The sequence below is a fragment of the Salmo trutta genome, chromosome 21 (assembly GCF_901001165.1).
Source record: "Salmo trutta chromosome 21, fSalTru1.1, whole genome shotgun sequence".
NCBI lineage: Eukaryota > Metazoa > Chordata > Actinopteri > Salmoniformes > Salmonidae > Salmo > Salmo trutta.
Window position 1 is genome coordinate 33257851 of NC_042977.1, and position 16149 is coordinate 33273999.

At 38.9% G+C, this 16149-nt stretch overlaps 1 protein-coding gene across 5 annotated transcripts in view; it reads right to left on the reverse strand.

Moving 5' to 3' along the window:
* LOC115157209 (corticotropin-releasing factor receptor 2) overlaps positions 1-16149 on the reverse strand; it is an 80125-nt gene that overhangs the window by 16443 nt on the left and 47533 nt on the right. For 3 of the 5 annotated variants that reach the window (XM_029705270.1, XM_029705272.1, XM_029705271.1), the window contains 4 exons: positions 5272-5357; positions 4232-4338; positions 3776-3893; positions 3524-3677 (listed from right to left, as the gene is read on the reverse strand). In XM_029705270.1, the coding sequence (XP_029561130.1) occupies positions 3524-3677; positions 3776-3893; positions 4232-4338; positions 5272-5357 (465 nt within the window). Of the gene's footprint in view, positions 1-3523; positions 3678-3775; positions 3894-4231; positions 4339-5271; positions 5358-10078; positions 10203-16149 lie in introns of those variants that run through there. The other 2 variants (XM_029705273.1, XM_029705274.1) reach the window with 2 other exon arrangements.

Sequence of the window (16149 nt, forward strand, 5' to 3'; positions counted from 1 at the left end):
TGCCATCTCTTCAATCTAAGCCTACAGTAAAGTGTGTGCCCTCAGGCTTGGAGGGAAGCAAAAGTAATTCCGCTATCCAAGAATAGCAAAGCACCCTTTACTGGCTCAGACAGCCGACCAATCAGCCTGCTACCAACCCTTAGTAAACTTTTGGAAAACATTGTGTTTGACCAGATACGATACTATTTCACAGTAAATTAATTAACAACTAACTTTCAGCATGCTTATAAGGAGGGGCACTAAACATGTACATCACTTCCACAAATGACAGATGATTGGTTGAAAGAAATGATAATAAGAAGCTTGTGGGAGCTGTTTTGTTAGACTGCAGTGCAGCTTTTGACATTATCAATAATAATCTGCTGCTGGAAAAATTGATGTGTTATGACTTTACATCCCCTGTTATATTGTGGATTGAAAGTTACCTGTCTAACAGGTGTTCTTTAAGGAAGCCTCCAACAGAATCCAGGTAGAGTCAGGTATTCCCCAGGGCAGTTGTCTAGGCCCCTTACTTTTTCAATCTTCACTAATGACCTGCCACTGGCACTGAGTAGCCAGTGTGTAAAGCCAGGATGTATACACATCAACTATCACAGTAAGTAAATCACTGCAACACTTAACAAAGTGCTGCAGTCAGTTTTAGAATGTGTGGCAAGTAATAAGCTAGTGCCATTTTATTTTACTAAAAGCATTGCATTTGGAATAAACCATTCACTAAGCCCTATACCTAAACAACATCTTGTAATGAATAATGTGGAAATTGAGCAAGTTGAGATTTATAACCCATGATTGTAAACTGTCATAGTCAAAACATTTTGAGGCAATGGTAGCTAAGATGGGGAGAAGTCTGTCCGTAATAAATTCTCCCATTTCACCTGTTCCTCCACATACTCCACTGGCTTCCAGTCAAATCTCACTTCCACTACAAGACCATGGTACTTGCCTACGAAGCAGCAAGAGGAACTGCTCCTTTCTACCTTCAGACTATGCTCAAACCCTACACCCCAACCCGAGTACTCCGTTCTGCCACCTCTGGCCCTCCCACTCCCTAATTAATCCCTGTTTATTTTGTCATGTGCCTTAACGTGTCTGGACCCCAGGAAGAGTAGCTAATGGGGAGCCACAATAAATACAAATACCTGTCATGCCCTGATCTGTTTCACCTGTCTTTGTGATTGTCTCCACCCACCTCCAGGTGTCACCCGTTTTCCCCTGAGTATTTATTGCAGTGTTCCCTGTTTGTCTGTTGCCAGTTCGTCTTGTCTTGTCAAGTCAACCAGCGTGTTTTGCCGTGCTCCTGCTTTTTCTTATCGCTCTTTTGCTAGTCCTCCTGACCTTGTTTATGATCTTTTGCCTGTCCACGGCCATTCTCTTGCCTGCTCCTTGGATTATAATAAATATCAGAGACTTGAACCATCTGCCTCCCGTGTCTGCATGTCACGTCCTGACCAGCAGAGGGAGAAATTGTATTAGTTTTGGTCAGGACGTGGCAGGGATGTTTGTGTTACATATGAGTGGGTTGTTGGACTCCCAATTGAAGGCAGGTGTGTTGAGTTGCCTTTGATTGGGAGTCATAAACAAGTGTGTGTTTTTCTTTGGGGGTTGTGGGTAGTTGCTTTTGCACTGCGTTTTGTGTGCCTGCAAAACTGTTCCTGTCGTCGTGACTATTGTTTATTGTTTTTCCCTGTGAATGCTTTACTTATGTTTATTAAAAAACTATGAGTATCCACATTCCCGCTGCGCCTTGGTCCATTCCTGACGACAAACCTTACACTGCATCTGGGTCTCGCCCAGTGCCCTTATAAAACCTAGACAACGCATAGTTGTTCTAATCTAGAAAAAGAGAAGAAAGTATATTTTAAATTAACCCACATGCCAGACATACTGATTAGAAATTCTGATTCACAAGAGTAAGAACCAAGTCTTGTCACGGTAATGTCTGAAATTAGAGATCATAATTCAATGTTGCAAATACTGTAAGATTCCACTTCACAGCTGAGACCTGCGCATGAAAACCACTTGATCATCAGTGGAACTGTGGCAGACTGAGTAAATTACTGAAGGGTTTGCTCAATAAAACCAACATAAAACCTGATTACAATCTTAACTTATAACATATATAGACAAATTATCCACTACTGTGCAAGGTTTTCACTTCTTACACAATAAATGTGCATAGCAAAGACATAACTGTTCAGACAGACTGCTAGATCAATTTAAACTCAAACTGGGAATTGTGCAAGGATAGGTAGACATTTTGTTAAATGTAAATGTATACAATTCATTCTGACCGTCATCCCACTTCTGACACCAACACATCCCACTGCTGAAACCAATGGAATGAAACAACTCCACAACACCTCCACTACACGTAGCTGAATTGAGTGAACAACCTTTAGTTAATTACATTTTGGGGCCAAGATGAAATTTCTAATAACTATACTGGATGTATTTACTATACCCTGGTCTTTACCCTAGCCTACAATAAGTACAAAGAGCTCTTTGGGATGATTCACTGAAATGTGAGCTATAAACATATCCATTCAGATCAATGTTTTTATTCCAGTGCATATAAAGTCCTACACTACTGTACATGTTACATAAAGAAAACGGCAAGATGGCTCAGCAGTGAGCTGAGCTCAGCCGAATGACTCAAGCCTTCTCGTGTCATTTCAGGTGCCTCTCCATGGTGTGAGTCAGCTTCTAACATAAGTGTTAGTCTCTCCTGACTGCAATGTGCTTTCACTAACACTTCAGCTCTAGGTGAGCGTGGGTCATTTATGTGGTGATGACTGGAGGCATCTGCTGCCCATCCCGTCAAGCACTCGCTCAATCACAGGCCTGAAATGATGCACAACCACCTCTGATTTTCCCACAATCCAATAGCATATGGTCTTTTCTTGAAAATACATGCTTTTGGTTTCATCTCACAAGGTGCTTTGAGGGAAATGGAATGGAGTTTTGTTTTGCTAATCAGCGATATTTAGCTACATTGTCTACATAAGTATACTCAAGCATTCTGTAGCATTCACCCTTTGTGATGGAGGTGAATGAATAAAATCACTGGTCTGTTCTATGTAATATGTGGGGATTTACCTCTTTCAGCTACAGTAAAATTATATTCCTATTTCTAGAAACAGTTTTTTTAACCAGACTGTCACAATGGCTCATGGAGGTGATAATATGATTGACAGTTTTGAAAAGAGGGTAAACATAATAACTGCCATTTCATGTTTCATGTTTAGGCAGTCCTGTGTGGCTCAGTTGGTAGAGCATGGTGTTTGCAATGCCAGGGTTGTGGGTTTGATTCCCACGGGGAACCAGTATGGAAAAATAATGTATGAAAAGCATGCATTCACTACTGTAAGTCGCTCTGGATAAGAGCGTCTACTAAAATGTAAAAAATTGTATTCTGCCTTATGCAGTTTTATGATAGACGTCAGTCACTTGTCATAGTCTGACATAGTAAATTGGTACTCAAACACTTGCTGATGCTGAACATTATTAATTAGAATGCACTTACACCAGCCAATGAACAAGAAGACCCATTTCTTTAGCTTGTCCGTTGAATAAGTCATCACAATGGCTGTGTGAAGGTAGCATCCTTCAACAAACATCCAGAAAAAATTGGTCACTACAAAATAGTTATATATAGTCGTTATAAGACGACACCAAGGCTGTAGAAAGATAGGAAAACAAACATAGTTAGTTATTAGTGCAATAAAAAGCTTAACAGTCATGTGAATTGTAAATAATAATATGTAACGACAGTTACCTCATTGCTCTCATGTATGTTGTGATCAATCAACTGAAGTAGGAACCACATAACATTCCTCAAAATGAAGGTTGTTATCAAGTTCCAGTGGATTATGTTTCGAAGGCATCTTATGCTCCTAGAGACGGAAATAAAGAAAACATTGTTTTAGTCTACATACCTAAAGTTACAATATTCCAGTCAAAAACATATTCCTATAGTAGGCGACAAGTATACATTTGACCACATTTTATTCTTGGGTGCAATTTACTTGATCAAAGATACATTTAAAAAAAAAAATGTTATATTAACAAGCATCAAAACATAGTGTATACTTTACATAGACACTTAAAAGACATTAAGCAAGTTAGCCTAATAGGAGGGCAGTCCTGCAGTTCACATACATTTCACTCATTATTTTGTAAGAGGTCACATGTACTGCAGATACATTTAGAAGGGTACTATTTCTGTACTTGCCTTAAGCATAAGAAGAGAATGAAGGCTATGACAAGAGCTCCAACAGAAATACAGTGGCCTAGGTAGTTGATGATCAGAGCAATCTTATAGTGCATTGGATATTTCCTCTGTGGGGAGAATATCACAAGATCTACTTCAAAATCTCGATAGATTCACCTTCAAAAGATATCGATAACACATACAAATGGAAATGTGAAACATTTTGATGATAAATTACATACTTTAGCTGACTGGATTAGTAAGAATAAATAAACTGTTATTATATAGTAAATGTGCCATAAATATGCCCTAATCAGACAAGTAAGGTAATTATGCCACAACTAATTCTGCACTATGTGTGAAAATCTTTCCGTATTTGTGACATCAGTAAAGCAGCAAACATAAATATCATAATTTTGAATGTCCTAAAGTATGCATGAAAATTATCCGCTAATCATGTTACACAATCATTCCAAAGATTTCATTTTAATTGTTGTTATTTGGTACATATTGTACATCATCATGTCTAACAGGTTAATCTGATTACACTATATATACACAAAAATATGTGGACACCCCTTCAAATTAGTGGATTTGGTTATTTCAGCCACACCAGTTGTTGACAGGTGTATAAAATCGAGCACACAGCCATGCATTGTCCATAGACAAACATTGGCAGTAGAATGGCTTTACTGAAGAGCTCAGCGACTTTGAATGTGGCACCGTCATAGGATGGCACTTTTCCAACAAGTCAGTTCATCAAATTTCTGCCCTGCTGGAGCAACTTCTGGAAGAGACGTCAGCACAAGAACTGTTAGTCGGGAGCTTCATGAAATGGGTTTCCATGGCTAAACAGCCACACACAAGCCTGAGATCACCATGCTCAATGCCAAGCATCAGCTGGAGTGGCGTAAAGCTCGCCAAGCAGGTGTCCACATACTTTTGGTTATGTACTGTGTGTGGTTCTGGTTGTTAACGTTGTCTCTAACAGGTTACTTGCAATGAGCATAATAAAGGACAAGGCATAGAGTTTGATCTGTATAACCAATAGTTATACCAACCTTTTCCTCCAAAATGGGTTCACAACTGGAGTAGTTGCTCTTCAGAGCCCACGTTCCATTATCCATGCATTCTCTGTAAGCACTCCCTGAGGAAAGAGGAGTGAGAGGATTGTAAATGTATGGTCACATTACTTATGGGCTACAATTCAAGTACAAGTACATTCAATAGAGTAAACAGAAATATACAGATGTAGGATCTTAATTTGAACTATACTGTCACAGCAAAATAATCCTTCAGCAACAGGATTTGAACGTTTAGTCCATAATATTGCTTGATCAGTGGTTAGGCTATTAGCTGGCTAAAAGTAGTCTACATGAAAAGTGCAATACTGTTAATATAACTGTGTGTTAGTGTGGATTTTCAGTGAATTTATGTAAATCACAAAGCTCATCTGCATATCCTGTGATGCAGGAAAATTGTCAGTAACAAAAGAGTGTTCAAATTAAGATGTGTACTCATAGCTGGTTGCTCCTATTGGCCAAATTTCAAATGTATGAATTTTGTCTTGCCATCTGTGTTGAGTTCAATATTACACAATACATATTAATGTGCTGTATTTAAGTAGATAACAAGTAGATAAGAGTAAAACAACGATCATTAATTTGTAGTAACAGTTATGAAGTAAGTCGATAATATACTGAACAAATATATAAATGCAACATGTAACAATTTCAAAGATTAAACAGTTCATATAAAGAAATCAGTCAATTGAAATAAATTAAGAGGACCATAATGGAAATAAGTCCCAAACTTTACTGTGTGTTATCCTCAATTATTATATTCATGTGCATGTATGGATTTTTCAAGTTTTATGTGTGCTTGTTTTTTTAAATGGTCGAATTAATAAACTAAACCATTTTTTTTGGATTAGGCCCTATTCTATGAATTTCACATGACTGGGAATACAGATATGCATCTGTTGGTCACATGCCTCACACATCTCGTTCTCATAGAGTTGATCAGGCTGTTGATTGTGGCCTGTGGAATGTTGTCCCACTCCTGTTCAATGGCTGTGCGAAGTTTCTGGATATTGCTGTCATACATGTCGATCCGGGGCATCCCAAACTTCCTCAATGGGTGACATGTCTGGTGAGTATGCAGGACATGGAAGATCTGAGCCATTTTCAGCTATCAGGAACTGTGTACAGATCCTTGCGACATGGGGCCGTGCATTATCATGCTGAAACATGAGGTGATGGAGGCGGTTGAATGACACGACAATGGGCCTCAGGATCTTGTCATGGTATCTCTGTTCATTGAAATTGCCATCGATAAAATGCAATTGTGTTCGTCGTCCGTAGCTTATTCCTGCTCATACCATAACCCCACCGCCACCATGGGGCACTCTGTTCACAATGTTGACATCAGAAAACATTATACGTGACCAACAGATGCATATCTGTATTCCGAGCTATGTGAAATCCATAGAGCCTAATGAATTCAATTCAACTGACTGATTTCCTTGGATGAACTGTAACTCACTCAGTAAAATCTTTGAAATTCTTGAATGTTGCGTTTTATAGATTTGTTCAGTATAGTTAACTCAATAATAGTTACACAATCATTCATGTGTAGAATTAAGTCGATGATAGTTAAACAACATTATAAAACAGATTGTTTGGATCCTGGATGCTTATTGGTTGATATGCAGGAGTTGTGGGACAACAACTCCTACAAAATACCATGACGTATTAATGTCATAATTCCACTGCCCCACAGCCTAGGCAGGAAATTCATAAACTTCATCTCCTTCGGGGAAAAAGCATCTACACATTATTTTTCCATGTGTCAGGTATGCTCTCTCTCCGGCGCTCTAGGTCGCCATGCTCCCGCGCTTTAGCCGGATTGACAGGTTCCTGTGCCTCAGCAGAGGTGACCGGTCCGCTTTTGATCCCCGGGATCATCATTTTGGTCTGCGTCCTGCGGCTGGAGCCGCATATCGGGGAGGGGGTCCTGTCACGTGTGATCCCTCTCCGGCCTCTAGGTCACCAGGCTGCTCGTTATGGCGCACACCTGTCACCCTCGTTACACGCATCAGCGCATAATGTCACTCACCTGGATTCCATTACCTCCTTGATTCCCTGCCCTATTTATGTCACTCCCTTTGGTTCCTTCCCCAGGCTTTATTGTTTCTGTTTCATGTCTGTGCGTTGTTCGTGTTTCTTGTATTGTATTGTATTGTATTGTATTGTGTTGTGTTGTGTTGTGTTGTGTTTCGTTCAGTCATTAAATGTATTCACTCCCTGAACTTGCTTCCCGACTCCCTGCTCACACGTTACACCATGCTACCATTTGGTTTGAAATAGTTGGGGGTTGTATAAACATACCTGTCTGCCTCTACGACCTGTGCAACAACGTATAATTTTACAAATGCGAGCTCTCTGTATGTAGGCCTATTGGATATTTCTTAAATCATTATTTGTTGAAGTTATTGTCTCTCCTCATCATTGAATCTCTGCTAGCTAGCTACATGCCAATGATTTGTTTAGCGTAGCAACGTTGAATGAATAGAATGATTACCATTAACGACTGGGTCAAAACATGAGAAAATAACCAAGGACCAGCCCGCTAGCATAGCAACTTCAGAATGCAAAAATTGGATATTCATGAAATAATTATTTATTGAAGTTCTTATCTCTCATCATCATTGAATTAGAATCGGCTTCACCTCGGGCCTAAGAACAGCCCTTAGTCGGGAGTTATCACACAATAATCCCTGGATTCAAGGGCCTTATTGCTTAAATAATCCTTACTTTATTTTGTTGATAATCATTACATAGCATTACGCCACTTATAGTACTAAGTCAATAATAGTTACACAATCCTTCATGTGTAAGATTAAGTCGATAATAGTAACAGAAATATTAGCAGCACTTTCAATCATTCACTTGTAGTAGGCCTAGTAGTTAATAAATTGATAATAGTTACAGAATCATTCATGTGTAGGATTAAGTCAATAATAGTTACACAACAATCAGTAACACTTTCAATCTTTAACTTGCAGTAGCAGTAATTAAGTCCATAGCAGCGACACAACACTCTTTAACTTGCAGTAGCAGTTATTAAGTCCATAGCAGCGACACAACACTCTTTAACTTGCAGTAGCAGTTATTAAGTCCATAGTAGCGACACAACAGTCTTTAACTTGCAGTAGCAGTTATTAAGTCCATAGTAGTGACACAACAGTCTTTAACTTGCAGTAGCAGTTATTAAGTCCATAGCAGCGACACAACAGTCTTTAACTTGCAGTAGCAGTTATTAAGTCCATAGCAGCGACACAACAGTCTTTAACTTGCAGTAGCAGTTATTAAGTCCATAGTAGCGACACAACAGTCTTTAACTTGCAGTAGCAGTTATTAAGTCCATAGTAGTGACACAACAGTCTTTAACTTGCAGTAGCAGTTATTAAGTCCATAGCAGCGACACAACAGTCTTTAACTTGCAGTAGCAGTTATTAAGTCCATAGTAGTGACACAACAGTCTTTAACTTGCAGTAGCAGTTATTAAGTCCATAGTAGCGACACAACAGTCTTTAACTTGCAGTAGCAGTTATTAAGTCCATAGCAGCGACACAACAGTCTTTAACTTGCAGTAGCAGTTATTAAGTCCATAGCAGCGACACAACAGTCTTTAACTTGCAGTAGCAGTTATTAAGTCCATAGTAGCGACACAACAGTCTTTAACTTGCAGTAGCAGTTATTAAGTCCATAGCAGCGACACAACAGTCTTTAACTTGCAGTAGCAGTTATTAAGTCCATAGTAGCGACACAACAGTCTTTAACTTGCAGTAGCAGTTATTAAGTCCATAGCAGCGACACAACAGTCTTTAACTTGCAGTAGCAGTTATTAAGTCCATAGCAGCGACACAACAGTCTTTAACTTGCAGTAGCAGTTATTAAGTCCATAGCAGCGACACAACAGTCTTTAACTTGCAGTAGCAGTTATTAAGTCCATAGTAGTGACACAACAGTCTTTAACTTGCAGTAGCAGTTATTAAGTCCATAGCAGTGACACAACAGTCTTTAACTTGCAGTAGCAGTTATTAAGTCCATAGCAGCGACACAACAGTCTTTAACTTGCAGTAGCAGTTATTAAGTCCATAGTAGTGACACAACAGTCTTTAACTTGCAGTAGCAGTTATTAAGTCCATAGCAGCGACACAACAGTCTTTAACTTGCAGTAGCAGTTATTAAGTCCATAGCAGCGACACAACAGTCTTTAACTTGCAGTAGCAGTTATTAAGTCCATAGTAGCGACACAACAGTCTTTAACTTGCAGTAGCAGTTATTAAGTCCATAGTAGCGACACAACAGTCTTTCACTTAGCTCTCTCCTGTAAGTCGAGACGAGTCTTACTTTTCCCCTCGGTTCAAAGTTTACCGGTTTAATCTTTTTTCTGCCACTCTAGACACTTTAGGAATATAAATGTTAATTTATGAAAGGGGATTTGCAAAGCCTCTTTGTCCTCCAGTTAATATATTTGCATATCTTTTAAAACCTCTTATTGTAATCAACTTTGAACAGATTTTTTTTATTTTTAATATCCCCATTTTCTACATTTCAGTACACTTTTTTATCTCCTTCTTGAAGACCACTTCAAACTTCTTTTTAATCCTCTTAATGTTGTGCATTATGTTATGTCCATTTCATAAAAGAGAATCAGATCATTTCAAACGAATCAGTCCTTTTCAACGCCTCACACTATTTTCTTTTCAACATTTTGATACTGTATGACTGTCTCTCTTTTGTATAATGAGATATACAAAATCATGATGTATACAATTAACATTGGGGCATGTTCACTGACCTTTTTTAGCTAAATATTGGCTTGATGATTGATTGGAGGAGCAGGATGTGCTGAGTTAGTGGAAGGGGTGGCAGTGAGGATGAATAAAGACGATCAGATCTGGCCATCCAATCTGGTTTATTACCTTTCAACACATGAGGATTTACTGAGACACAAGACAAAGGACAACACCTGATTATGAATAAAGCTAACATGTATGCATAATGAGGTATCACGCTATCAGTTAAGCGTGAGTCAAATCTTATTGTTTTGAGTTCAATGGTATTTCCTAATCAACAGTAAGATCTCCGCTCATAATCAATGTTTTTAATTTGCACTGGATGGATATTTAACCATGAAGAATCTATACAGTTGAATTGGATGCAGCGTACACCTTCAGTTAAATCATTTGGAACAAACAGGCAGCATGAGTCCCATGAGACAAGGGAAAACAATCAATGACATTACCCAACCAAATACATTGAGTCTGTTCATTTGACCCTGTTCAACAAAACTAACTGGACATGTGCATTGATCCAATGCCGGGGGCAGTGCTGAACTGGACGACAAACGCCTTGTTTCACAGATGAGAGATGTACTAAATACATTTTGAGTGTATTTTTAGGGTATTGAGAGAACTGGATTGTACCTCTGACTCCCTAAAGATTCATCCTCCTCTGTACTCAGAGACTCCAGAGTTGACAAAGTAAATCCAAAGTAATTGGGTGGCATTCTGGGAATACTCAGATACTTTCACACCAATAGTGCCTGTCTGCAGGCAAAGTCTTGTACGGTAGCTCAAACACCCCCAGTTCTACACTTCTAAGACGAGGAGGATTTTCCCAGATACTTAATTTTTCTCTGTGTTAATATCATCCTTTCTTTGTGAAGAACACTCTTTCAGTCAAGAATTTAGGTCTGGGGAGCAGGTTGAGAGGAGTACAGGTTTCTGACTAACCATTTGTACATAACGCATGATGAAGCCACTTTATTCATATATTTGTTTCTCTTTCCATAACTATGGCACTCTAGAGTCAGTTTCAACGCTTACTTTGGACTTGGATAAGGAGAAACTGAGGTTTCTGTGTACAGTATACACTGAGTGTACAAATAAATCATCTTTCCATGACATAGACTGACCAGGTGAATCCAGGTGAAAGCTAAGAGCCCTTATTGATGTCACCTGTTAAATCCACTTAAATTAGTGTAGATGAAGGGGAAGAGACAGGTAAAACAAATAAAAATTAAGCCTTGAGGCAATTGAGACATGGATTGTGTATGTGTGCCATTCAGAGGGTGAATGGGCAAGACAAAAGATTTAAGTGCCTTTGAACGGGGTATGATAGTAGGTGCCAGGTACAATGGTTTGAGTGTGTAAAGAACTGCAACGCTGCTGGGGTTTTCACACTCAACAGTTTCCCGTGTGAATCAAGAATTGTCCACCACCTAAAGGACATCCAGCCAACGTGACACAACTGTGGAAAGCATTGGAGTCAACATGGACCAGCATCCCTGTGGAATGCTTTTGACACCTTGTAGTCCATGCCCTGATGAATTGAGGCTATTCTGAGGGCAAAAGGGGTGAAACTCAATATTAGGAAGGTGTTCCTAATGTTTTGTACACTCAGTGTACAGTGTGTTGTTTATAATATTAAAGGAGGTTTCCCAAGGGTTGAAGAGAATCCAGCTGGTTGTACAGGTTGAGCAGATTGTAGAATTCCATACCCACTTTTTAATGCTGGTGATAAAAACTAATCAAAAACACAATCAAATCTAATAAAAAGGTATAATTCCTAGGTTTTTGATATATTAATATACTGTATGTTCTCCTAAATTTAGATGAGTTTCCAGGCTTCTACATATGAAACAACTCCTATAAAGGGATGTATTACTGACTCTATATTCCATGCATGTCACCCACCTAAGCCAGTTACGCCAGTCACGCTTACCAGACATTTCAAATTAAATTGTATGACCTGAGGCATGTCAAAGCACAGTCGATTCACCTCCCAGCTTAAGAGAGTTAGAAATGTCTCTTTAAGACAGAACAAACCGAGGCATATCTGTCACTATGATGGTGTTTTCTACACAGACATCAGATATGGAGTAAGGCTAGGGCGTAGTTTGCCTGAATTTAAAAAGTCAAGAAGTCAAGAGGGTCAAAAAGTATTCTCAGATAAAAGAAAAACAGCACTGCTTCAAAACACAATGACACAAATTAAATATGTCAATGGCTTCTTTGATGTTCCTTTTCGAGCATTAGAGTGACAGCCTATCCATTTTAACACGGCAAGGATGAAATTCTTAAATGTAAAACAAAAAAACACAACATCAAGGGAAAGGCTTTTTAATTCACTTACCAGTGGAAAAATGAAAAAAAAGTTTTGAGTTTCATGTCTACAAAAAAATATTTATTCATATTTATTTTGCTGCTCTAAATCCCTCAAAATCAACTCTGGACCTCAAAGTCAGTTCCACTGTGTATTTTCATTGTTCCCCTCTAATTAGGGTCTGATTTAGACCTGGGACACCAGGTGGGTGCAATTTATTATCAGGTAGATCAGAAAACCAGCAGACTCTGGACCTCGTAGAGTAAGAGCTGAGTACCCCTGCTGTAATGGGTAAATTGATTATTTTCGAGAGGGAATGTTTACTAATATCATACATTTTGTCCATTGTTAAAGTGTTTCCAGATAGATAGTGTACACTTGAATATATTGAGTACTCAACAACGAAAAGAGGAAATGACGTCGAATGGTGTTTAGACAGCTCGGCTGAATGCAATTTATATTATTTTAAAATGGTGTGTAAAACAACAGCTTGATAGTGTGTTGATAGTGTGATGTCTTGAATCCCTGTCTGGCAGCCCACTTTAAATCTTATCCCTGAGAAATCTGACCCTGTATGGCAAATCTCTGTTTCAGATCACAAAGCATTACATTATCCCCCCCCCCCCCCCCCCCAACTCATCATCACGCTTTGATTATTTGAATCAGCTGTGTAGTGCTAGGGCAAAAACCAAAACGTTCACCCAGGAGAGGCCCCAGGACCGAGTTTGTGAACCCTGCTCTAATGCAGTAGTATCTCTGACATTGACTCATGGGTTCTAAAAAAGGAACAGCCTAAGGACAAAATTAGACCTAGGGCTGGATATGAAAGGTTTTTTTCCATGTCGTATTTTTCTCAACATTATATGTTCTTGTAGATTCATTACTGTAGACATCTACTGATTTCAGCATACTGTATGTAAAGAAAATCACCCCCAAAAAACAAGCAATTCTGGCTAACCATTCCACTACAACACCCCAGGCTCATAGACAGACTAAGAGAGTATCTTTCAGGCCACAATATAATATGATATGCCTTTTTATCTAAGGTCACTGAGCAACACACAAACAGCATTTGTCTCTTTGGAAAGGTCCCCAGAATGAGAGCCTTTGGTGACCAAATTGAATTGACTACTTCATCCTCTGACCCAGACTCAATGTGATGACATGATGAATGAGATTCTTAAAGGGGTAGCTGTCAAATTCTGGAGAAATATAGCACTTTTATTCGGATAGATAATTGTATATAATTTGCAAATGGATCAGTGCATTCTAAACAGAGTAGTGGAGTAGAATGAGTTATTTATTTCAAAGGCTAGTAATGTTGTCATTAAATTACAGCACCATATCTACCACAAAGGTTCCCTCAAACAACTTACTGAGAAGATACACACACTGCCGTTCTATACTGTCATTGTAGTCCCTTTCCACCACCATATCTGGCAGGCTGCTCCTCCTCAGGCCATAGCTTGGTCAGAGATCAGATATGGACGGGGCTGAACAAGTGAAAGCACTCCCTCAGAGGCTGGCACTGATCAATGAAAGCACTCCCTGATCCACAACCCTAGCCCACTAAAGCAACAGCCCCAAGTCACCTTGCCACTGACCCAATCAGTTCGACATTAGGGGTGAAACCCAAACCCCTTGCCTGCAGCCTTTCTAACCTTCATACTACCATGAGCCTAATGCTGTCATGCCTTTACTACTGCTTTACAAGTGGTGTGGATATCAACCTCAAATAGGCTACTGGCTAGCCCTACCCCCTTAACAGCAACCTTTCTAACCACTATACTACCATGAGCCTAATGTGCTCATGCTTTTACTATTGCTATACATACAGTACAATGAGCAGTTTCTGGCCCTGAGAAAGAAGTATAGAAATCAACCTCGTATACTGGCTAGTCAAAATGCTAAATCCTAATATTAAGGTACCTCAAAATCTTTGTAAATGAGACAGAACATTTAATAACACTGACTCATCCCTAACCGTGTTGTGCTAATATCTGAGGCATGCATTAATAAGGCAGGAATTACATATGCATCAATGGAAAACAGTACAGACAGTCACATTCACTGTGCCTGCCTAGCAGCGGTTCTTGACTAGCAGTGATCAAGCAATGCTCTCATTTAGTAGAGTAAAACCTATGAGGGTAAAATATCATAGGATATGATACAATAAACAGATATTATGGAGTGGAATTATTTAAGAATATTTACATTTATATGAGAATAAAGAAGTAAGGAAAGCCTGTATACATACATGCATACAGGAAAGATAAAAGCACTGTGGGCATTAAGAAACATCTACTATTCCAGACTGTGCCAGGAAGTAAAACATATATTTTTTAAGAGAGATCTTGGAGGTATTAAAGGCATGTGAACCCTACTGTACAATGACGCCAGACATGCTAATATATACAGCGTAAACAGTTAAATGTAACTACATGTAATCGAAAATGTAATCTAAGTAATCCCCAAAAATTCTTATTTATCAATAACTAGTATTGCTGCATACTCCAAGAAAGGCTAAAATCTCACCTTTCTGGTAAGAATAGTTCGACATTATTGAGATGTAGTCACTTTTGAGGACACAAGCACAAGTACAAATATGAAAATATGAAATATTTTATGATGTAGGCTATATGTGTTCTAAATATAGCATAATTAAATTATAAAATGACGAACTATAAGATTTCACCTTTCTTATAACTGTAAAATATGTTGAGCGTTAAGAGAAAATGTGCATATTTTCTTAAGGTTTCTCTTGATGAAAACGTCTGCCCACATCGTTGTGGACAAATCACAGAGCTCTAGCTTGTCTTTCTGAACTCGTTAGGAACTCGCCTTTCATCTCATATTACAGTTTTTCCCAATTGTTTACAAACTAAAACTGGCCCATGAGGCACAGTGACCCAGACCTGTAACTCATTTAGCAGAACCATACACCAAATCTGCAATACTACTCCCACATTTTGCATTACACTCAGATTGCAATTCTATAACAAAAATTTGGCAAAACACAATACACAATTCTCTACCTCTGGCACAACTTTCACAACTAAAATATATTGTGTGCAAATGAAAAGCAACCCTGTTCAACAAGCTAAACTCAATTACCAACTGATCACTTTCACTCTTCACATGTGCAAACACAAATTGCGCAAACACTAATTGCGCAAATGTTCACTTTGCAATAAAAAAGGCCACAGGTGAGTACTCCTGTGTTTGGAGAACAATGGAAGAGGTGGGGGTCGGGGTAGATGTGGAGGTGGTGGAAGAACAGGGAGAGTCATTTCTGATGAAATTTGGGCGACGGTGGTGGACCATGTGGTCAACCATGGTTTGACCTTGAGAGAGGCTGGGCAGAGAGTGCAGCCCAATCTGAGCTTCTTCACTGTTGCAATCATCATCCGGACGTTCCAAAATGAGAATAGGTCCGATGTCTGCAGTACATACTGTACCGATCTACTACTTTTACTACTTGACATTAGTACAACATAAAGCACAGTAAAGACTGTAGATTCCAATACATACTGTAAGGAGAAACAAAGTAAATGTTTAATGTATTACTGTTATGTATGAAATTGGGAGCTATACTACTTTGTAACATGTTTATCTTGTATACTGTACTACTGTAGTGTTAAATTAACTATAAGCTATTTTGTTTTTGTAGAACTGAAAGACGACCACCACGTACGTGGTGGTAGAATGTGGATATTTATAGACAAACAGGAGGCTGGCATTGTGCAAATGGATGTTGAAAAT